At 42.3% G+C, this 20,992-nt stretch overlaps 2 protein-coding genes across 4 annotated transcripts in view; both read left to right on the top strand.

The window, feature by feature from the left end:
* abr (ABR activator of RhoGEF and GTPase) overlaps positions 1 to 7,645 on the top strand; it is a 124,177-nt gene extending 116,532 nt beyond the window's left edge. For all 3 annotated transcript variants that reach the window (XM_031571544.2, XM_012822022.3, XM_031571545.2), the window contains 5 exons: positions 1 to 140; positions 1,069 to 1,203; positions 1,689 to 1,794; positions 3,763 to 3,916; positions 7,015 to 7,645. In XM_031571544.2, coding sequence (XP_031427404.1) covers positions 1 to 140; positions 1,069 to 1,203; positions 1,689 to 1,794; positions 3,763 to 3,916; positions 7,015 to 7,104 — 625 coding nt within the window. In that variant the 3' untranslated portion in view covers positions 7,105 to 7,645. The remainder of the gene's footprint in view (positions 141 to 1,068; positions 1,204 to 1,688; positions 1,795 to 3,762; positions 3,917 to 7,014) is intronic.
* Positions 7,646 to 18,034: 10,389 nt separating this feature from the next.
* LOC105895328 (gamma-crystallin M3-like) lies at positions 18,035 to 18,908 on the top strand. The gene is made up of 3 exons (XM_012821949.2): positions 18,035 to 18,046; positions 18,290 to 18,532; positions 18,630 to 18,908. The coding sequence occupies exons 1-3, from the start codon at positions 18,035 to 18,037 to the stop codon at positions 18,906 to 18,908; spliced, it is 534 nt and encodes a 177-aa protein (XP_012677403.2).
* The last annotated feature ends 2,084 nt before the right edge of the window (positions 18,909 to 20,992 follow it).

Genomic DNA, 20,992 nt, shown 5'->3' on the forward strand with positions numbered 1-20,992 from the left:
GCGCGAGCGCTCCAAGGTGCCTTACATCGTCCGGCAGTGCATTGAGGAGGTGGAGAAGCGGGGCATCGTGGAGGTGGGCATCTACAGGATCTCCGGGGTGGCCACGGACATCCAGGCCCTCAAGGCGGCATTTGACACCAGTAAGAGCCTCACCAGTCTGAAGTCTTCATCCTCACCATCATAATAATCAATAATAATTGTAACTAATAATCATCATCATCATCATCATCATCATCATCATCATCATAATTATAATAACATAATTTATATCCCCAAAAGGCCCATTGAGAGAAAGACTGTCATAATCATTATTGCTGAGGCAGAACATTAAATATACTGTATATAAACACAGAACATACCAGAAGACTAAAACCAACATAGCATTCAGTGAAATTTAACAGCTAAATACATTGTCAGGAGTTAGCACTGTGGTTGTTTTGTGTGAGACATTGAGACCTGCACATTGTCAGAGCTGAGAGGAAGTAGCAGAAGGGTCCATCTGGAACTGTGTTATATTTGGGGGGGGGGGGTTCAGCCACAGGTCCTTTTCTCTCATCTTCACCAGCAGATGAAGAGAGTGTGGCGCGATATGGGGGGAGAGAGAGAGAGAGAGAGAGAGAGAGAGAGAGAGGCCTGTTATCGGTGGCTCTCTGGGGTCCCAGTATGCCGGTCACACTAGGCCTGCGCCACATATCTAAAAACAGGGGGATGTGTGGGAAAGAGCAAGCGGCGGGGCAGACTTACTCCAGCTGTCAGCTGTGCCCCAAGACCTGCCTGCCTTGGTTATGACCTAGTAATAAACACAGCGAGGCCAACAGCCCAGGAAATGTACCATGAGTGGCAAAATGGTCAGAGCTGTAACAAAATATTATGTCATAAAAAAAACTGGGGCTCAATTAATCCTGGTATGAATAAAGAAAACAATTCAATTTAACGGTTCAGTTTGTCCACAGTGTCTGCATACTCTTAGGTAATGTGAACTCAATCCTGCTTATTTTTTTCCCCTCTCTCCTCTGTTCTTTCTTCTCTGTCCTCTGCTTGGCTGTGTCCTGTCTGACCTACCCGTAGATACCAAAGACATCCTGGTGATGCTGAGTGACATGGACATCAATGCCATCGCAGGAACCCTGAAGCTCTACTTCCGTGAGCTCCCGGAGCCCCTGCTCACTGACCGCCTCTACCCTGCTTTCATGGAGGGCATAGGTATGACCCCCCCCAGTAAACCTGTCAGCTCGGAGTGCAAAGGTGCTTCATAAGGCACATCTGGGCAGCCTTTATGGTTGAGGAAGTCAGCGCTTACAAGAGGTCAAGGGTCAGGATGGGTGGGGCCAGGGGTCAGGATTAGTTTGAGAGATTACCTGATGCATTTGAGTGTGTGTGTGTGCTTCTGTGTGTAACTGAAGAACCTGTGATTGCATCAACATGTGTTTTGCTATCTGTGTGTGTGGCCAAAATCAAATCTTAAGCCTGTAATCACATTTGCGAGGAATGTTTTTTTTTTTTTTTTCTATAGCTGTATGCTATGATGTTTGTCTACTTAAAGCCTCTGGTGGTCTAACCGAATTAAAAGCAGCAGTCAAGATGGAGGGAAGGAAAAGTTGATTGTTGATTGTTTCACCTGACCTGTGTTTCTCTCCTCTCCTCTCCTCTCCTCTCCTCTCCTCTCCTCTCCTCTCTGTCCTCCACAGCGCTGTCTGACCCTGCTGCCAAGGAGAACTGCATGATGCACCTTCTGCGCTCACTGCCTGACCCCAACCTCATCACCTTCCTCTCCCTGCTGGACCACCTGAAAAGGTGACCCCTCTACACCACACACACACACACACACACACACACACAAAACAAACATAGGCACACATAAACACATATATGCAAATACAGACACTCGCAGTGCATTAGTGGTTTACAATTCATGTCTTGATGACTTCTGAATCTTCACTCTGCCTTCACACTGTACACTGAGTAAACTGTGGCCCATAATCCAGCTGGATGATTGTTTGATTACGCAGGTGTAGTTGCCTTTTATAAGGTATTTAGATTCTGGCCTCCACTGAATTTACCAACATGATCCCAACATGCATAAGCAAAGACATCCCAACAAAAGCAGTTATTTTAAAGCGATTGGGCATCGTCTTGTTCCGCACCGTGTGAAGCGCAGCACCTGTGTTAATCTAGCCGTATCTAGCCACAGTATGGCTCCTCACTATGACCTCTGAACTCTCTGAACTCTCCTTGCCCGTGCCACAGACGTTAGAAGACATTTCTCCCAAAGCACTCCTACCTCACTCTGCCATTCAGCCCAGCTCACTGCTGTGCAGTTTTGTGGAGTGGTCTCATGCAGCAGCATAAACACACACACACACACACACACACACACACACACACACACACACACACACACACACACACAAGGCAGTTGATGAGAAGCTGGTCATATGTGGCCTAAAAGAGGTTGCCAGTTAAGCTCTTCCAGCCTGTGGTTGCCAGAGGCCCTCTTTGCCGTTTTTTGATTCCACTACATCTACACTCTGTTGGAAACGGCGAGGAAAAAGCTGCAGTTGCAATCATCTGCCCACAGGCCCACAGGTTAGAATAACAGACTGAGCAAAGGCTCACATGTTTGGGCCAGTAGAGGCAGCAGGAGGGGCTTTCTCTGCTCTCTGAACAGAGCCACAGGTCTGTGGCCTGAGAGAGGCTCAACCCTCTTAAAAGCTACATAGAACTTTCTAATTCGTGGGTAGAGCTTAACTACTTTGGTCTTTAGCAATAACCGTGGTCTTTTTTAATGTGCCACTGAAATGCCTTTTGGGACAGTTGGTAGACTTGACTAAATACACGTGTGGTCACAAAACCTGACTCTTAATTACATTTCATCTTTCACACATCAGTATTAGGAAAGGTTTTGCACTTGGAGATGAAGGTGGCTGTGGTAAAGACAGTTAGGCATTCTCAAACATTTCAACAGAGGAAAAACTAAAGAAATGAAAACTGAAAAGCTGAAGTGAAGTATTGTTTCTCTGATGGTTAGTTCTCTGTGGTGTGAGTATTGTAATCAGAAACTGCCGCTGGAGCAGCTGACTGTCATGGCGAAAGTGAGAGCTGCTTCCTGCTTCCTGCCTCCTGCCTCCCACACACGGGTAGTTGTCAGCGCTGGCTGTAACTGTAGACACACGTCACAAGCACACTTGGCCAGAATGCATTTATGCTATGATACAGTCGCCTGGGGACACCTGCTGGGCGGTCTAGAGAATTGCATGCTTGTCTGGTTAGTGTGTGAGCATGATTGAGGAGGACAGAAGACTGAATGAAGGAATGTTTGAATGTGCAATTAGTATCTTCGAATGCATATTCCTAAAATCGTGAAGAAACACTTTTACATCAAATTATGCAAAGTAATCTGTGAATGTAATGTGCATTAAACAAAATACGCACATAGAAAAATATATGATTTCTAAAACGGTTATTTGTTATATGAACACAACTTGATTTTTATAAAGATCTTTTCACTTTGCGGGAAATCCTTTATATGGAATAATGTGGAAAGATTTCTACAAAAATCCAATATACTCGGTTTGGACAGTTTAAGCACTACTGTATGATGTTAAACTTGAAATGTTGTCAAATTTTGTGGTTCATTTAAAAAATCCCTATGTAGTTCAAGTATCCAATCTTGTGAGAAATCAGTCACTTGAGTTTCGATCTTTCACTGCTGTTTTGAGTTTTGTTATTATTTCTGACCAGAGGTCTGATTGACTGTTACAGAGTGGCTGAGAAGGAGCCCATCAACAAGATGTCCCTGCATAACCTGGCCACGGTGTTCGGCCCCACCCTGCTCCGGCCGTCAGAGGCGTCCGAGAACAGCAAAGCCCATGTCACCCTGGCCTCCGACATTTGGTCACATGACGTCATGGCACAGGTGAGGGAGGACAGGTGGAGAAAAGCCTGTGTGTGTGTATTTGTTTGTTTGTGTGTGTGTGTGTGTGTGTGTGTGTGTGTGTGTGTGTGTGTGTGTGTGTGTGTGTGTAGGGATGAGAATCGAGAACCGGTTCTTTTTTAGAACCGGTTCCTAGTGAACCGATTGTTTGGAATCGTCAGCCAAATTCTTTAACGGTTCTGCTATCGGTCCTTTGTGGCGTTGCGCATGCGCAAACTTTTTTAGTTTCTTCTTCAGACTGCAGCAAACATGGCAACTAGGCAGAAGCGTTCCAAAGTTTGGCTCTATTTCACACTACAAAAATGACACCTACGCCACTTGTAACCTGTGTAAAAAGTCTATTTCGTCGAAGGGAGGAAATACAACAAATATGAATAAGCATTTGAACACACAGCATGGAATTAAATTACAGGAATGTCATGTATTCGATGCATGCAGCAGCTCAGCTAATGTCGGCGCTTCATCTCTTTCTGTCCAAGGGAAACTCTTCAAAAGTGATCACAACCACTCACTGTGTGAAGCAATTTGCCTTTATTGTGTGTAGTCGATCAAGTTATCTTCTGTCCCTTCGTTTGAAGCATACATTTTAGCTCCGGCATTGGTCTCCCATTATTGATCACTTCACGTTTGGATTGAAAGTCCAGTTTTGAGAAATGTTTGATCGTAACGGTGTTAATTATCGGAGGGCGTGTGTTATCAGCAAACGTTCGCGTTTTCGTGTCAACCCATTATTAAACTGAGCATATCGTCTTTTAATCCATTATTAAACTTAGCATATAGCTACGCTAGCTTGGCTATAGAATCTTCCATTTTCAGCCCCCTACATTGAGGCAGAGGTAGTGTTTGCCTCCCCTCTTAATGTGGCTTTATGTCCGCACAGCAAATTCAGCGATTTTGTTAGTGCCATTTGTTTCATGGTGTAAACCAATCTCCATTTCCATCCAATTTAGCTGATGACGTTCAGAGTTAGACCAGTTCAGAGGCTGGTAGTCTGTCTGGGTCACTGGCTACAGCTAGCACGTCATGTACACCTCTAGCCCATCCTTTCTTCGAGGCAGGGAAAAATAAAATTACCGAGGAGAGGATCAACGAATGTCACCGAGCAGTGACTAAGTTTGTGGTGAAAGGTTTGCACCCTTTTACTACGGTAGATGCCCCAGATTTTCGTTAGGTTAATTTCTAGGAACATGTTTAAATTAAACAGAATACATTTTATTTAAGTTATGTAAGTTTTATTTTAAGTTCAAGAGGAATATGTATAAATGTTTTTGGTTATTTTTTTTTTTTTAAATGTGTATATACATACTGTATATGGTGTGTGCAGCATTATAGAACATTATATAAAAGAAAATTAATGTAAATAAACCCGTTTGTGCTCTTTTTTTCACCCCTTGCCCAATAAGAATCGATAAGGAATCGAATCGATAAGCAGGAATCGATAAGGCATCGGAATCGTTAAAATCTTATCAATTCTCATCCCTATGTGTGTGTGTGTGTGTGTGTGTGTGTTTTCGTGTTTGTGTCTGTGTTTGTCTCTGTGTTTGTTTGTGTCTGTGTGTGTGTGTATTTGTGCCTGTGTGTGTGTGTGTGTTTTGTGTCTGTACGTGTGTGTGTGTGTCTTTGTGCCTGTGTGTGTGTGTGTGTGTTTTGTGTCTGTACGTGTGTGTGTGTGTCTGTGTGTGTATTTGTGTCTGTGAAAGAGAGCAAAGAAATGTGGAGGGGAGGTAAAGAAAGGAAGAGAGGGGGGGGGGGGTGTTAGTGCGTGTTTATGTGAACGCTCAGTCCCTCTGCTGAGGGGGCAGACTGTGACCCTGCTCCAAATAATCCCACAGCTGGATTTAGACTTTTGGGAAAATCTGCTCTCCTGTGAGAGACGAAAGTTCACCCCCACCCCTACCCCCTAAGCTCTCAGTCTGATACACAGAAACACACACATACTTCTCATTATACATGCAGTCTCATCGTATAAAACCTGAACACAGATACATAGTAATGGCAACATAGGCCAGAAAAGCTTCATGTGATGATGGAAGCTGTAATGTTTGACACCCATGTAAAATTCCATGGAAGGGGGAAATATGGAAGAGAAGTTGTTCTTACTCTGGCCAACCATACTACTATAACAATACTGTATTATAAAGTCTTCTGATGAAAAGGTAGTACTGTTCATAATAATGTACTGTAGATACCAATTGTATTGGTGTTACTAGTAAATAAAAAGTAGATTGACATATTCTGGTCTGTGAAGGGAATTCTACTAGATAATGTTATTTAAACAGGAAGCGGTGACAGCTCATTCCAGGATCTTAAGTTGTCAAACTGCAGTACTGAAGCCAAGAGTACTGTAAGGGACATGTTTGTCATTACTTCAGCATATGAGCTTGGAATTTGTATTGCTGTGACATTTGTTTGATCTCACCTTTCTTAGTTTAGTTTAGATAGAACAGGATAAGGACTGTTCTGTAAGGGACATAAGAAATCAGCATAACCAAAGTCTTTAGAGAACCTTCAAGACAAAAAAAATACCCACCTTGTCAAGCTTTGTGGTACTACATGTGTATAATTTAAGCCCCCCGGCAGGAAGTGAGGACTCACTGATGAGTACATTTCTGATGTTTTTTTTTTGTCAGTAGTGGGAAAATGTCAGTGTTATAGCGAGTGCTGTCTCACGGGAACTGGTCAGATCACGAGTGGTTTCGCTGTATTCCGACCGGTTCTCAGGTCTTATTAATCAGCCACACTCATTTGCATCAGTGCAACAGCAGTCTTATATTCACAAACCCAGGACAGATTTTGACATTGTGAGATATTGAGTTCCAGGAGAATGCCTGTCTATCCTAAACCATTTTGACATTTCTACCTACATTACAGGGCCTCCATTAAAGGTGTGTGTGTGTGTGTGTGTGTGTGTGAGTGTGAGTGTGAGTGTGAGTGTGAGTGTGAGTGTGAGTGTGAGAGTGAGACAGAGAGAGAGGGTGTGTTTGTGTGTGTGTGTGTGTGTTTCCATGTTTCCATTTGTGTTTGTGTGTATCCTATCTGACATACATATCTCCCCTCTGGGTGTGTTTTGTCGGCTCCAGGTCCAGGTGCTGCTGTACTACCTTCAGCATCCGCCAATAACCTTCACTGAGCTGAAGAGGAACACCCTCTACTTCTCCACTGACGTCTAAGCCCAGAGAGACAGAGACTCCTGCAGCAGCGGCCCCCTCCCTGCCTCCCAAACACCACAATGTCTTTTACTGCACGGGCCCAAACCAAGGGAGGCCAGACGCCACCAACAGCAGGAGGACACGAGCCCTGCGCTCCACGCATCCATTCCATTTGGAACGTCTTTGGATCGTCGTCTTCTGTCCAGAGGGAACCCGTCTCTCGTCAAACTGGGGAAGAACTGGAGTGGAGCTCTCGTCCAGACCGGTTTTTCAGAATAACGTGACGCTTCTAGTCAATAGAACCCCCATCGTGTGATTCCCCAGAAGGCCAGCGGTGAAATCAGGATCCAAACCGTCCAAACACTTGGCCTGAGAAAACATCCGCCAAACACCCTTACACTCTTCACTTTGCCTGTTCCCCATCCACAATCCACATACACACCTTCCCCTCTTGAGTCGCTTCTCTTTATGTGAGTGCTGGTACACGTCTACGTGTGTGTGTGTGAGTGTGTGAGTGTGTGTGTGAGTGTGTGTGTGTGTGTGTGTGTGTGTGTGTGTGTGTGTGTGTGAGTGTGTGAGTGAGTGAGTGAGTGAGTGAGTGAGTGAGTGAGTGAGTGAGTGAGTGAGTGAGTGAGTGAGTGAGTGAGTGAGTGAGTGAGTGAGTGAGTGAGTGAGTGAGTGAGTGAGTGAGTGAGTGAGAGTGAGTGTGAGCGTGCAAGACACATGGGAAGCCACTCCTCTAAAGGGCTGTGGGTTCTCCATAGACACCCACCTGAGGCCTGCTAAAGAGGCTGACACCAGCTTGTGTGAGGTTAGTTCCCCAGTCCTCCCTCCAGCTGTGCCCTCTGTCCAGACGTCAGCTCCTGGATCCCAGAGCGGGCCTGTTTCTCCTTTCCTTCTCACCCTCTTATTCAGCAGAGGCATTCCAGTACAATACACAAATGGCATTTACATAGTTTATAAATATTTTTTGTTCGGTAGTTTATCCGTTTGCTTTCATTCTCTTTTGCTTTGCGCATGTGATTTAGAGGGCAGGGAGTGTGTAAGTGTGTATGTGTGTGTGTATGATGCACACACACTTGTATGTGTTTTGGGCTGTCCTTTTTGCTGAGTGGAAACTTGAGCTTCTTGAAGGCAGTGACAGTTTAAGGTCCCCATTCTCCTCCCATGCTGTGTTAGAGAGAGGTATGAGTCCAGGCCAGTTTAAGGTCCCCATTCTCCTCCAATGCTGTGTTAGAGAGAGGTATGAGTCCAGGCCAGACTTGCTCTATTTATTATGAATATATTCTGTGTGCCTGTACAGTCCCGTACAACTAGAGAACTTCTCCATGATGTCCATTGTTTAACGTTTTTTGAAGTAGTGATGATTGCTTTCTTTTTTTATTACATTTTGACAATTTATTGGTGAATTATTATTTTTTTAAAGTTCCAGGTATGCAATATTGTGAAAAGATGAAAGAATAAAAAAGCATTTTTTTTCTTCATTGAAATGGTTGCAAGCCTGATCCAAGCATCCAGTGGGACTCCAGTGTAATCAGTGGGATGGTTTGTGTAATTGCCCTCATTGCATGTTCAGCTTGTCATGGGCAGGTGACATACTGGTAGTTTTCCACAGGCTGTTATTTTTTTCGACCTCTCATCAGAACGCAATTCAAAGCCAACCTTTCAGCTTCAAGCCTGTGACATATCTTACAATTAAGCACTGTTAGATGAGTACGATTTGATATTTTTAATATAAGATTAAAATAAATAAAAAAGCCGTTGTATTTTACTTCCATTGGGAAGGAATTGAGTATACTGTATTAACAATAATGGTAAGTGTTGATGTGAACTTTTTTTGTAAAACAAATAAAAGTCTAAGAAAAATGAAGATTTCTGTGACTTATTTAGTATCTCTTTATCATCACAATTTTATTGTACAAATGACCAAACAACAAACCACACACAACATTGACCTACTGTATATTGAGCCATTTTGAGGAAATCGAGTTGGGATGGATTTGAAACTTTGAAGAGTAAAGAAAGCACCAGGGGGCGCTATTGTAGACATCTGGGTCAGCTACTTATATTATACTGTAGACTTTTATTTTCACCTCCGCAGAGTCCAAAAGCTCCTGCTGTGACACATGCACTGGAGACTGCACATTCCCTCTAATTTCTCACAATGCTGAAATATTTATCTTTTTAGCTTAAATGTAAAACACTTTCACATCCGAAGCACCCACACTATAATATCCATATGAGGTGCTTTTGGGTCTTTATGTGGCATGGACCAGGAAATACTATTAATGATAACATTATTATTATGAGGGTTTGAATTAGTCACTGCCCTGACCCATAATGCATCTTGTACTACAGATTATATTCATAAGGGAGATTTTGAAGTCAATTTAAGCATCTGCATAAACATCTTTATTTATTCATTCATTTTCTATAGAACATGTGCAAGTGCTTAAGCTTGCGGCACAAGATAGACGGGGCAGTCTACTCATTCAGTCCAAGAAAGTTACTCACAATGCAATGCCACATAACAGATACCTACAAATATGTAACTGTTTACATATGATCTTAAAACAATAATAAAGTTCCACCGATGCGCATGGAATGATGAGTTTAATGAAACTAGCAAGATATAGTAGAAAGGATCCCAAGAGTTAATTAGATGATCTGATGATCCAAAGGATCAATTAGCCGCCTAGGTGACTTAAACAGACTGGTGAGAAAGTCCCATCTCTGGAGTAGCTGTGACGGCCAGCCCAGATGCAGTCTCCTCCAGCCCAGATGCAGTCTCCTCCAGCCCAGCCCAGATGCAGTCTCCTCCAGCCCAGCCCAGATGCAGTCTCCTTCAGCCCAGATGCAGTCTCCTCCAGCACAGGTGCAGTCTCCTCCAGCCCAGCCCAGATGCAGTCTCCTCCAGCCCAGATGCAGTCTCCTCCAGCCCAGCCCAGATGCAGTCTCCTCCAGCCCAGCCCAGCCCAGCCCAGATGCAGTCTCCTCCAGCCCAGCCCAGATGCAGTCTCCTCCAGCCCAGATGCAGTCTCCTCCAGCACAGATGCAGTCTCCTCCAGCCCAGCCCAGATGCAGTCTCTTCCAGCCCAGATGCAGTCTCCTCCAGCCCAGCCCAGATGCAGTCTCCTCCAGCCCAGCCCAGCCCAGATGCAGTCTCCTCCAGCCCAGATGCAGTCTCCTCCAGCCCAGATGCAGTCTCCTCCAGCCCAGCCCAGATGCAGTCTCTTCCAGCCCAGATGCAGTCTCCTCCAGCACAGATGCAGTCTCCTCCAGCACAGATGCAGTCTCCTCCAGCCCAGATGCAGTCTCCTCCAGCACAGATGCAGTCTCCTCCAGCCCAGCCCAGATGCAGTCTCCTCCAGCCCAGATGCAGTCTCCTCCAGCCCAGATGCAGTCTCCTCCAGCACAGATGCAGTCTCCTCCAGCCCAGCCCAGATGCAGTCTCCTCCAGCCCAGATGCAGTCTCCTCCAGCCCAGATGCAGTCTCCTCCAGCACAGATGCAGTCTCCTCCAGCCCAGCCCAGATGCAGTCTCCTCCAGCCCAGATGCAGTCTCCTCCAGCACAGATGCAGTCTCCTCCAGCCCAGCCCAGATGCAGTCTCCTCCAGCCCAGATGCAGTCTCCTCCAGCCCAGCCCAGATGCAGTCTCCTCCAGCCCAGATGCAGTCTCCTCCAGCCCAGATGCAGTCTCCTCCAGCCCAGCCCAGATGCAGTCTCTTCCAGCCCAGATGCAGTCTCCTCCAGCCCAGATGCAGTCTCCTCCAGCCCAGATGCAGTCTCCTCCAGCACAGATGCAGTCTCCTCCAGCCCAGATGCAGTCTCCTCCAGCACAGATGCAGTCTCCTCCAGCCCAGCACAGATGCAGTCTCCTCCAGCCCAGATGCAGTCTCCTCCAGCCCAGCCCAGATGCAGTCTCTTCCAGCCCAGATGCAGTCTCCTCCAGCACAGATGCAGTCTCCTCCAGCACAGTTAGACTCGTCAGCTCTGCAGTGGCTTCATTGACCTGAGTCTCACAAGAAGCTGTTGCACAGCCTGAAGGTCAAGGCAAAACCCACTCTCTACTACTCTCTACCACTCTCTCAAAACTACTCATTACATTGTGTTACAATAAATAAACATTTCCTTATATATGACCTGTGTCCAGACTTTGAGATGATTTTATTTGGTCTGTTAATTACCTGGGACATTGCTGTTGTCTTTGAAGGAATTAACATTGTCAGAGGCCCCAGATTTTAGCACCTTTCATTATTTTCTGATAATGTAAGAGAGAGGTTAATTATTTCTAAATCCAATATTAATGAATAACTAAACATTTAAAATGCATATTTACAGATCATGTTGCACTGATTTGTCCTTCACTCTCTAGCCCATTGGACCAGCATTAGTACACACAATATCTAAACTTACGATAAGATCTGTTACATGAATTGAACTCCACCTTGAATGAGAACTTGAATTTAGGCATCCTAAAGAAACAGCACCCTACGGTTTCTGCCTCCTCTGGCATCTCCAGTGAGCCAACAGATGCAGGAGCCTTGGTGACCTCAGACAGAGTCTCACTGACCTCAGACGCAGTCTTTCTCAGCTCAGGCAAGGTGTCGTTTATCTGGACCTGAGAAGAACCTATGACACACAGAGGGACTTTATGAACATACTCCTCATTCAAATTGGTTAAGTGACAGCAGGTGAAAGCAAAACAAAACATTTAGATGTTCTTGAAGTGTCACTTCAGATATCAACTTGAACTTACTTATGTTTGCATCAGGTCTGGCGTTCACTCTCAAAGAGACCATGAGATCCTTTCTTGGATTTCTGAGGAACGTATAATTATGTAGTAACTAAAATATATACCCTACAACTGGGTACAGACAGTTAATGTAATGTAAAGACAGTATGGCTGTATGACAGTACAACACTGCATGGGTTACACTAGCTAAATGATATCTCATGATACCTTTGACTTGAATGTTGGCAATTTCAGCCGAAATGAAAACATTTTCCTTTTCCTTATTATTTCCCTGAAGTCCAGCTACAGCTTGAATTGAAGGGAGTTTTGCAGAAGTTGGTATGCTGGTTTGGCTACAAGTCTTTGTTATTTCTTTTGTCAGTTTTTCTACCAGTGACATCTCCAAAGATAGATCTTGAGATTCAAGGGCAGAACGGAGCATATTTTTACACCCAAACTCTTGAATAAGTTCCCTGTAAACATTCCGGTAAATCTGGTGAAAATTCACATCCTGAGGAAAACTTTCACCACCTGTGATGCCAAAAGCTGTATTGGGCTCAGATGGAATCATCTGAATCAACTCTTTGAACATATCCAGCATATCATCTGGAAGTCCGTCCTGGTGTGTGCCAATGTCCTGGCGTAAACTATCAACTTTCTTCAATAGTCTAATGACCAGCATAGAGACCAAGGAGGCAAAGTCATTCTTGTTGGACTCTGACATCAAAGGGTACGATGAAAAGCTGACTCCTTCACACTGACTCTGAGGTGAATCTTCATATGCATCAGAAATACAAGGGAGTAGATTATTTGAGTTGCCGGTGGATGGTCTGGTTTTAATGTCCAGCACAAGATAGCAATAACTACTTTACAGGGACAAACTGAGACAGTCACTTTGCATTATTTGGTTAATTATATATTGCCTTGTAATGATCTGTCACAACATCAGATTTCAAATCTGGTTCTGCCTCTGGTGGGTACATGGTTTCTTACTTTGCCAATATGACAACACAGAATGAAAACACACTTTATAAGGCTTTTTTAGTGGAAGATGCTAAAGTATGTGTTGCTCACACTTGAGGAGAGGAAATGAGCTTGATAGCAGTTTTGTGGATAAATAAGTTACTTGACTGTTCTATGACAGGAAGATAGAAGAAAGGCAAGTCATGGCACTAATCAATAAAAGACTCAGCTCAAATCTTCTGGCTCTAATTTGAAAGGCTGTGACCTCCATGTTAGGTGCTGTGGTGTTACATTACTGTTTAAATAGGGCAACATCAAAGGGAGTAGCCAAGCAGAATAGCTCTTTGCATGTACCCATAGGAATGCTAGAAAGAAAGAGTAAAGCTTTTATGGGACAGGTTAAATGGCATATTCATTTCTGATTGTGTTGTTTAATTTGTGTCTTCTGAGCCAATCATAACAAGGGGAATTTGGATACGTGCTATGATAAGCACACTTGTTACTTGTTAGGTTCCAGTCCATATTATGAAAATATTTACTATATCCTCTTACATTGTCATTGTGAAATTATTAAATATGTTGTACATATATACAAATAGCCCAGCACAGTTTGTGGCACTGCCAGAGATACAGTAGGACTTAGATCACACACACATACTGTCACGGAACGAACAGACTTCGAGATTTGGATACTTGGAACAGAGTTTATTGTAAACGGAGACAGCCAGGAACACACAGGACAGACAACAGGTTGCAGACACAGAGATGTTGATACGAACACAGAGAGGCTGCGGGGGAATCCTCAACAACACAGTCACAACCCTCGGAGGGGCGCAGGCGCGTAGCACTGCTGTGCACAGCGCTTTAAAACGACGTGTTTATAGGGTTGCATTATTCAAAGGTGAAAGATAAAAGGCGAGAGAATCGCCAGGTGTAGACCTACCTTATCATCATGAGTGTAGCTATGTTGTCAGTATTTGTAATACAATGTGTTGGCCGCAAGTTAACTCCACTTCACGTTAATGATAGCTTTTGTATGAGCAGACCGGGCTCAGCTTGCCTCACGTGTGCAATAACATATGCCGTTTAATCATATTTGGTAGAATGAAGGACAAATTAGTTGTGAATACTATAACCGAGTTTGAAAGGTAGGCTATTGGTCAGGTAATAGCCGAGTGACAGCTGATTTTCTTTCTGATTTGACAGTAGCCTACATCTGTGTGTTTTAAGCAAATACAATGTGAAATAGGCTATTTACCAACGGGCACCTGCTATCTTGGATTATACAGTAAATAAGTTGCGAAATGAAACAAAAACACATCACAGTTAAAGTTGTATTAGTATTGATTGATTCACATCGATATGAATGGATGACATGACTAACAAGTGGCGAAAAATGAATATGGAAGTACCAGTAGGCCTACCAGTGGCGAAAAAAGACAGATCACATGATGCAGAAGTTCGTTTATTGATAAATATTTTAATGACGGCCACAGCGCTTTAAAACGCCGTGTTTATAAGTTACATTATTCAAAGATGAAAGGTAGAAGGCGAGAGAATCGCAAGGTGTACCTTCTCATCATGAGTGAATGTCAGTGCTTGTAATACAATGGTGTTGGCCGCAAATTAACTCCACTTCACGTTAATGTTAACTTTTGTATATGAGCAGACCAGGCTCCATTCTATCGCTTGCCTCAGGGGTGAAATGTATTGATTCACATCAATATGAATGGATGACATGACTAACAAGTGGCGAAAAATGAATATGAAAGTACCAGTATCAGTGGCGAAAAAAGACAGATCACATGATGCAGAAGTTCGTTTATTGATAAATATTTTAATGACGGCCACAGCGCTTTAAAACGCCGTGTTTATAAGTTACATTATTCAAAGATGAAAGATAGAAGGCGAGAGAATCGCAAGGTGTAGCTACCTTCTCATCATGAGTGAATGTCAGTGCTTGTAATACAATGGTGTTGGCCGCAAATTAACTCCACTTCACGTTAAGGTTAACAGACCAGGCTCCATTCTATCGCTTGCCTCAGGGGTGAAATTGATTGATTCACATCAATATGAATGGATGACATGGCTAACAAGTGGTGGAAAATGAATATGAAAGTATTTGTTCGGTGAATTAGCGCGTTCTTTCCAAACAATCGCAGTCAACGGTTTTTAAATGTCAACACAGTATAGCCTATCACCTAACTATCATCTGAAATATGACGGGGTGTCAAAACAAACCTTTGATCTAAACAGAATATTCAGTATGGAATAGGAATATATCAGAGCAGTATCTTCTATCGCGTTTGACAAATATGCTCAGATTGCTGTTTCTGATTTCTCCTGTGAGAATGGGATAGTAGCCTATTCTCTCCATGAATTCGCGGTCATTTGAGCGTCCTTATAAGTGTTTAAAGAGGGTTTGTAAAGATGCTCATATCTTCTGACCTCTTCTGTTATGTTTGTTCATAATCAACAAGAAGAGGCTTGTGAGACAGTCTGCAGGCTATTCATGATTCAAAAACATTCTAGTCTTGCCTTGGCCTTTAAAAATGGCGGTATTATGCTATGAAACCGGAAATGTGAGACTCCTGAAAGGATGGGGTTAGCAGCCTATCACAGTCTTTGCGGGCTGCGTGGGCACGCCGTGGTTTTTGTTGCATAGTGAGAAATTTTGGCGGACGCACTTACGTGTTACGTGACTGCTTAAAGGGGCTTACAACAGCGTTTATGTAACTTAAATGTTACGTTTATGTGTTAAAACCGAGTATAAATCTGCCTTAACAATGACGGAAGAGAACGTAATCCTTCTGAAATCCAATGTGAGTGGTTCCGTTGAAGTGCGATACCAGACACAGAGTGAAGGGAGTGTGAGGTATAAGTAGGGGCTGTGACAGGTGTGGGTGATTATAAACCCGGTGAGTGTAAACGCGGTGCAGGTGAGTGACCGAGCATTCACACGCTTCCGTTGGAATGCGTTGCGCCAACGGATGGCGGAGGAGGAGTCTGGCGCTTGGGGTTCTGTTGATACCAGAGACGTTATCGTGAGATTGACAGGTCAACAAACCAATCACGCCACTAGCAAGCTGCTTACCTTGTAAGCAGTAGCATGCTAACATTAGGTAGGGTGCTCACACACCTTGCAAATCCTATCAGACGTATTTTTCAGTTACAATAAAGGGGTTTTTAATTGTACAGTGTCTATTTCTCGGTAACTTTTAAGCGAGTGGAAACCAACGGGGGCGTGGCTGAAGCAGGTCCGGGCTCTGTCGTGACACATACATACAGTATATAATGGTGACATTGTATGCTTTATTTTTTCTTCTCTGTATAATTTGCTGTCAGGACTTTTATTGAACTTGTCAGGAAAGGGGACTATATACCTCTCTTACTTGCCTATTTGAAGATTGTGGATTTTTATGATATTTAGATTTTTGGGACTTTTGGGTGAGAACAATGTCATTCAATGTCAATGAACATTGTGAAATTATTAAATATGTTGTACATATATACAAACAGCCCAGCACAGATACAGTAGGACTTAGATCACACACGCATACATACAGTATATATATTGTGGATTTTTATGATATTTAGATTTTTGGGACTTTTGGGTGAGAACAATCCTTTTTTTTGTTTGGCTTGGCTGGATATATATGAAAAGGCGTACTTTTGTCTTTTTGGGCCCTCCTTTTTTTCTTCTATTTTTTTATGGATCTAAGAATGACAGAATGATGGACTAAACTTTACTGGGCTTGATCTATGACTTGATATATATCACTTTTTATTATTTGGATTTTTCAGATGCCTGCTGAAGTCGTTGAACTAAATCTGAGAGAATTCAGTTGAAACTGTCCTGAGTTATTGATTGTTGAAGTTGGACCTCTACAGTGTCTTTGGATCAGATTATTTACTATTTTATTTACTATAAAGAAGCCAATTTGTTATAAATTCAAACCTCGAAAGTGTAATCATTGCCGTGGCTTTGACTGTCACGTCAGCGCTGAACCCAGAATAAACAGTCATCACCACTACATCCTTTGTGTCTCCTGAAGTCCGTTACAGAAACATTATTTAACATATGGGCCTAATAAACATACCTGAAATCAAGCTACATTCTTTAGGGAATTTATTTAGGTATATATAGTGGAAAGGTAAGAGGTTAATAGTGATGTGTAGCCTAATTTCCTTAAAAGTTTCAGTTTCTGTAGAAAGCAACTATAGAAAGTAATTTCCTCCATTTTAGTTTCTTTACAGTTATCGAGGTAAACAGAGGTCTATCTCTGTAGGGATCCTTCCCATGTAGTCAGACACTTATAATTGCATTATGAGCCTGTCAGTGGCGTAAAAAGCGGTTAATTGCGGTTTACTGCATGCTTCATGGGATTACATTGTGCCATTTTGTAGTTGTAGCTTTCTAACTTAATACTGGACCGATTTCGATTCTTAATTGTCCTGTAAAACCAGGTTGAAAAAGTTTCCCTTTAAGTATAAGAATTGTAAATGGTTGTAATATTTATGAGAGTTCTAATATTTATGCTATTACTGGAAAAATAAGGTCTAGTCCACATAAAACAATGTTTAGGTCAGTCAGAAAAAACACATTTTGTCGTTTAGCCTTCCAACATGACCTTTCTGTGTCTTTCACAATTATCTTACTAGAGTGTATGAGTAACTTCTGGTTTATTCCTACCTATTGACGGATTTGCCCAGGACCACTTAGTTTGTTTTTTTCAAAAAGTTGAATCAGTTTTCGTCAATCTCACGCCAATAAGCCTGGGAAGTTTGCAAACTTCACCTAACTTAGGTAACTTGTAATACATTACACTCTCCAATGTATATTAAGCATGTCGCCAATTTTTTTTTATTAGATTACACATACTCCACATTCAAATGCTTAGAGAACAATGTATATGGGCTGAAAACGCAATCAGTATTTCAGCTAAGTTAAAATTTGTCATTCATTTTTTTGTCATTCTTTGGTTATGTTACAGTAAATCTCCGATGTCACAATAAATGGAACTACCGGTATGCATTCAGTCATTTGTGTAAAATGCACACAATGGCAAATAATAACCCTTTAGAGGCCACGTTGAATTGTGAAGAGCAGGCCAGGCCTGTTATGCCATGTTGCTCTGTCAGGATTTTAAACAATAGATGCAAATTTTCTTTGGTCAAGGTCAAGAATAAAAGCACTAGAAAGTCAGCGTCAAAGCTGTGCAATCCTGAGACAGAAACACCACAACCGCAACCATGATGGGCAAGGTAAGCCCAGCTCTGGAATATTATCTTCTCAGTAAAAACTGAAATATAGAGATATTGATACTGAATATTCATATTAATGAACATTACATTTACACGTGACACACTTTCAGGGAATTAATATGTGACTCATACATCGTCGTTGAGTCATTATAATTCAACCAACTCAATGATATACTTTTACCTACAACATGTATTAATGCAATAAAGAAACATCTAAATGTAGAGAAATGAATGTTATTTCAGATCATCTTCTACGAGGACAAGAACTTCCAGGGTCGCTCCTATGAGTGCATGAGCGACTGTGCTGACATGTCCTCCCACTTCAGCCGCTGCCACTCCTGCAGGGTGGAGAGCGGCTGCTTCATGGTCTACGACCGTCCCAACTTCATGGGTAACCAGTACTTCATGAGGAGGGGCGAGTACTCCGACTACATGCGCATGATGAACATGAGCGACTGCATCAGATCCTGCCGCATGATCCCAATGGTAATTTTTTGAATCAATATTTTGATTATTCTGTCCACATGATAGCTGATTGTAGTAGGTACTACAAATATTAAGTTTGGCCCTATCTCCAAAACAGCACAGAGGACAGTTCAGAATGAAGATCTACGAGAGGGAGAACTTCGGTGGTCAGAGTATGGAGCTGATGGATGACTGTGACTCCATCATGGATCGCTACCGCATGTCTGACTGCCAGTCCTGCAATGTGATGGATGGCCACTGGCTCATGTATGAGCAGCCCCACTTCAGAGGCAGAATGATGTACATGAGGCCTGGAGAGCACAGAAGCTTCAGGGACCAGGGATTCAGCAACACCAGATTCATGAGCATGAGGCGCATCATGGATTCCTGTAATTAGGCCCGGCATGTTTGCTAACCCTTTAGAAACAGTTGATCGTCAATAAAATGTTTAATCTCTTGGAAAAGCAGTGTTAGTTTTAATTATTCATTTTTATACAGGAATGGTATTCTGGCATTAAGGACACAGTAAGTTCTCATACCTGATGCATACATACCTTCTATGGAGATACTGACATTTAAAAATGTAGAAGTCTTAAACCACTGTTTAGAGGGCAACTGAAGAAGATTTAAAGACCATACAACACCTAACAATGTGAATAGAAGAAGCATAGCTCACACCTCAGACGAATATATATCCATCATTCCAAATACTCCCAACAGTATCGAAACTAAACCAAAGCCAAATACATGGTCATGCCATAACTGCTGTAATAAGGCAATAGGCTAGTCTTTTTTCCTGAATCATGCTGAATTGAAATGTCTCATCGTAACCGTTCATATAGTCAGTCATAATCATCAAGAAATGATCAACAGAAGGCAAGGGGGGAGAGAAGGAGAAGAGAGAATCAGGAGCAAGCAGGTGGATTCATACAAGTGAATCAGAGGATAAAAGATATTAGCACACCTGCAGCATATGTACATGATACATACACGATTCCATGAAACATAGAAGAACAACATACTACATACATAACATACTACATACTACTACTACATACAGAATTACTTAGTGGGCATACAGTGTCCTCATAAGGTTATTACTAAGGATAAGCAGGGCAATGAACCAGAAAACTATGTAAAATGACGGCAGATATGGGTAAATAGGCATACAGTATGTATTATCAGCAGAGTAGAATTTGTACAGAATAGTTATTGTAATTGTGTTGTAAGCAGTGATTGTGTTGCTATGGCAACTGGTTCAGGATCAGGTTCTTCTTTTTTTTTCATTTCAACTTATTCTGTCATGACAACTAGGCCTAATCTCATTGTAGTAGGCTATAAAAGAACATGTACCATAAACTAAAGCTATAGGACACTTCCCACAGCCGAATACATGTTAAAGGACTGGAACACAAAATACCAAAATTCAATTAGCAATGCTTACAAATGCAATTAGAAATTTCTGAATGCATTTTTTAACATTTGTAATAACAGAGCATAGAGGACATTTTTTGTGTCAACATCCTACATCAAGTCCTAAATAGCTTAAACTTATGTAGACTTATTTCTAAAAGATTTAGGTCTAACACCTTCTACCTTATACCACTGCTATAACCTAATAATGACATCTGAACTGCGTCACAATGCCCTACCAAACCATAATGACTGACTAATACTGGTTTTGGTGAAAAGTTTAGTGTTCAGTTATTTTATCAGTCGCTGAAGTATTGTGCTGAAGTGGTCATCCAAGTGATGTCCTTAACCTCAATCCTCTTTTCGATCCTTGTAAACCAAAACTGTATCTGTTCTATCTGATCCTAATCTACACTGTAAAAAAAATGCTGGAAACGAGGCAACTTTCTCACACGCAATGTTTTTAAGTAAATTAATAGTTTGTATAGTTTTTACTAGATCACTAGTTTGTGGTTGGCTGTGCCAAAAGCAAGCTTTTGGTAAATTCGACAGTGACACTGATGGGACTTCAGTTACACGTATGTGGTGAGATGTCTGAATAGGGAAGGGAAATCCACTATCCTCTTCAGATGCATGCCACTCCCTCTGCATTTCATCTTGAAGTGTTGAAGAGGAGTCAGGATAGTATTCACTCTGAAAAATAACAAGCCTTATTCCATATAAGACACACACCACTAAGGCAAATGTTTAACAAACAAAATGAAGAAATGTGTTAAGGACATCACTCGGATGACCACCTCAGCACAATATTTCAGCGACTGATAGCATAACCACACACTTTTCACCAAAACTAGTGTGAGCCATTGACATCATGGTTTAAAACATATTAAGATAATTTCGCTAAACGTTGATAGCAAAGTTTATAACTAACAGTTTGTTTGTTTTGTGAAAAAAAAACAATACCGTCTCCTCTCAACAGATGGGCCAACATACATGCACTTTTTGTAAAGGGAGGAAGATGCACAGTGTAAATATAATGTAATGATCATTGTAACCATAAACCCTCGC

This window comes from Clupea harengus, chromosome 8 (assembly GCF_900700415.2).
Source record: "Clupea harengus chromosome 8, Ch_v2.0.2, whole genome shotgun sequence".
NCBI lineage: Eukaryota > Metazoa > Chordata > Actinopteri > Clupeiformes > Clupeidae > Clupea > Clupea harengus.

Excerpts from the sequence above, each read along its gene's own strand:
- LOC105895328 (XM_012821949.2), top strand. Across the intron at positions 18,533-18,629 it reads CCTGCCGCATGATCCCAATG|CACAGAGGACAGTTCAGAAT; the intron begins GTAATTTTTTGA and ends TCTCCAAAACAG.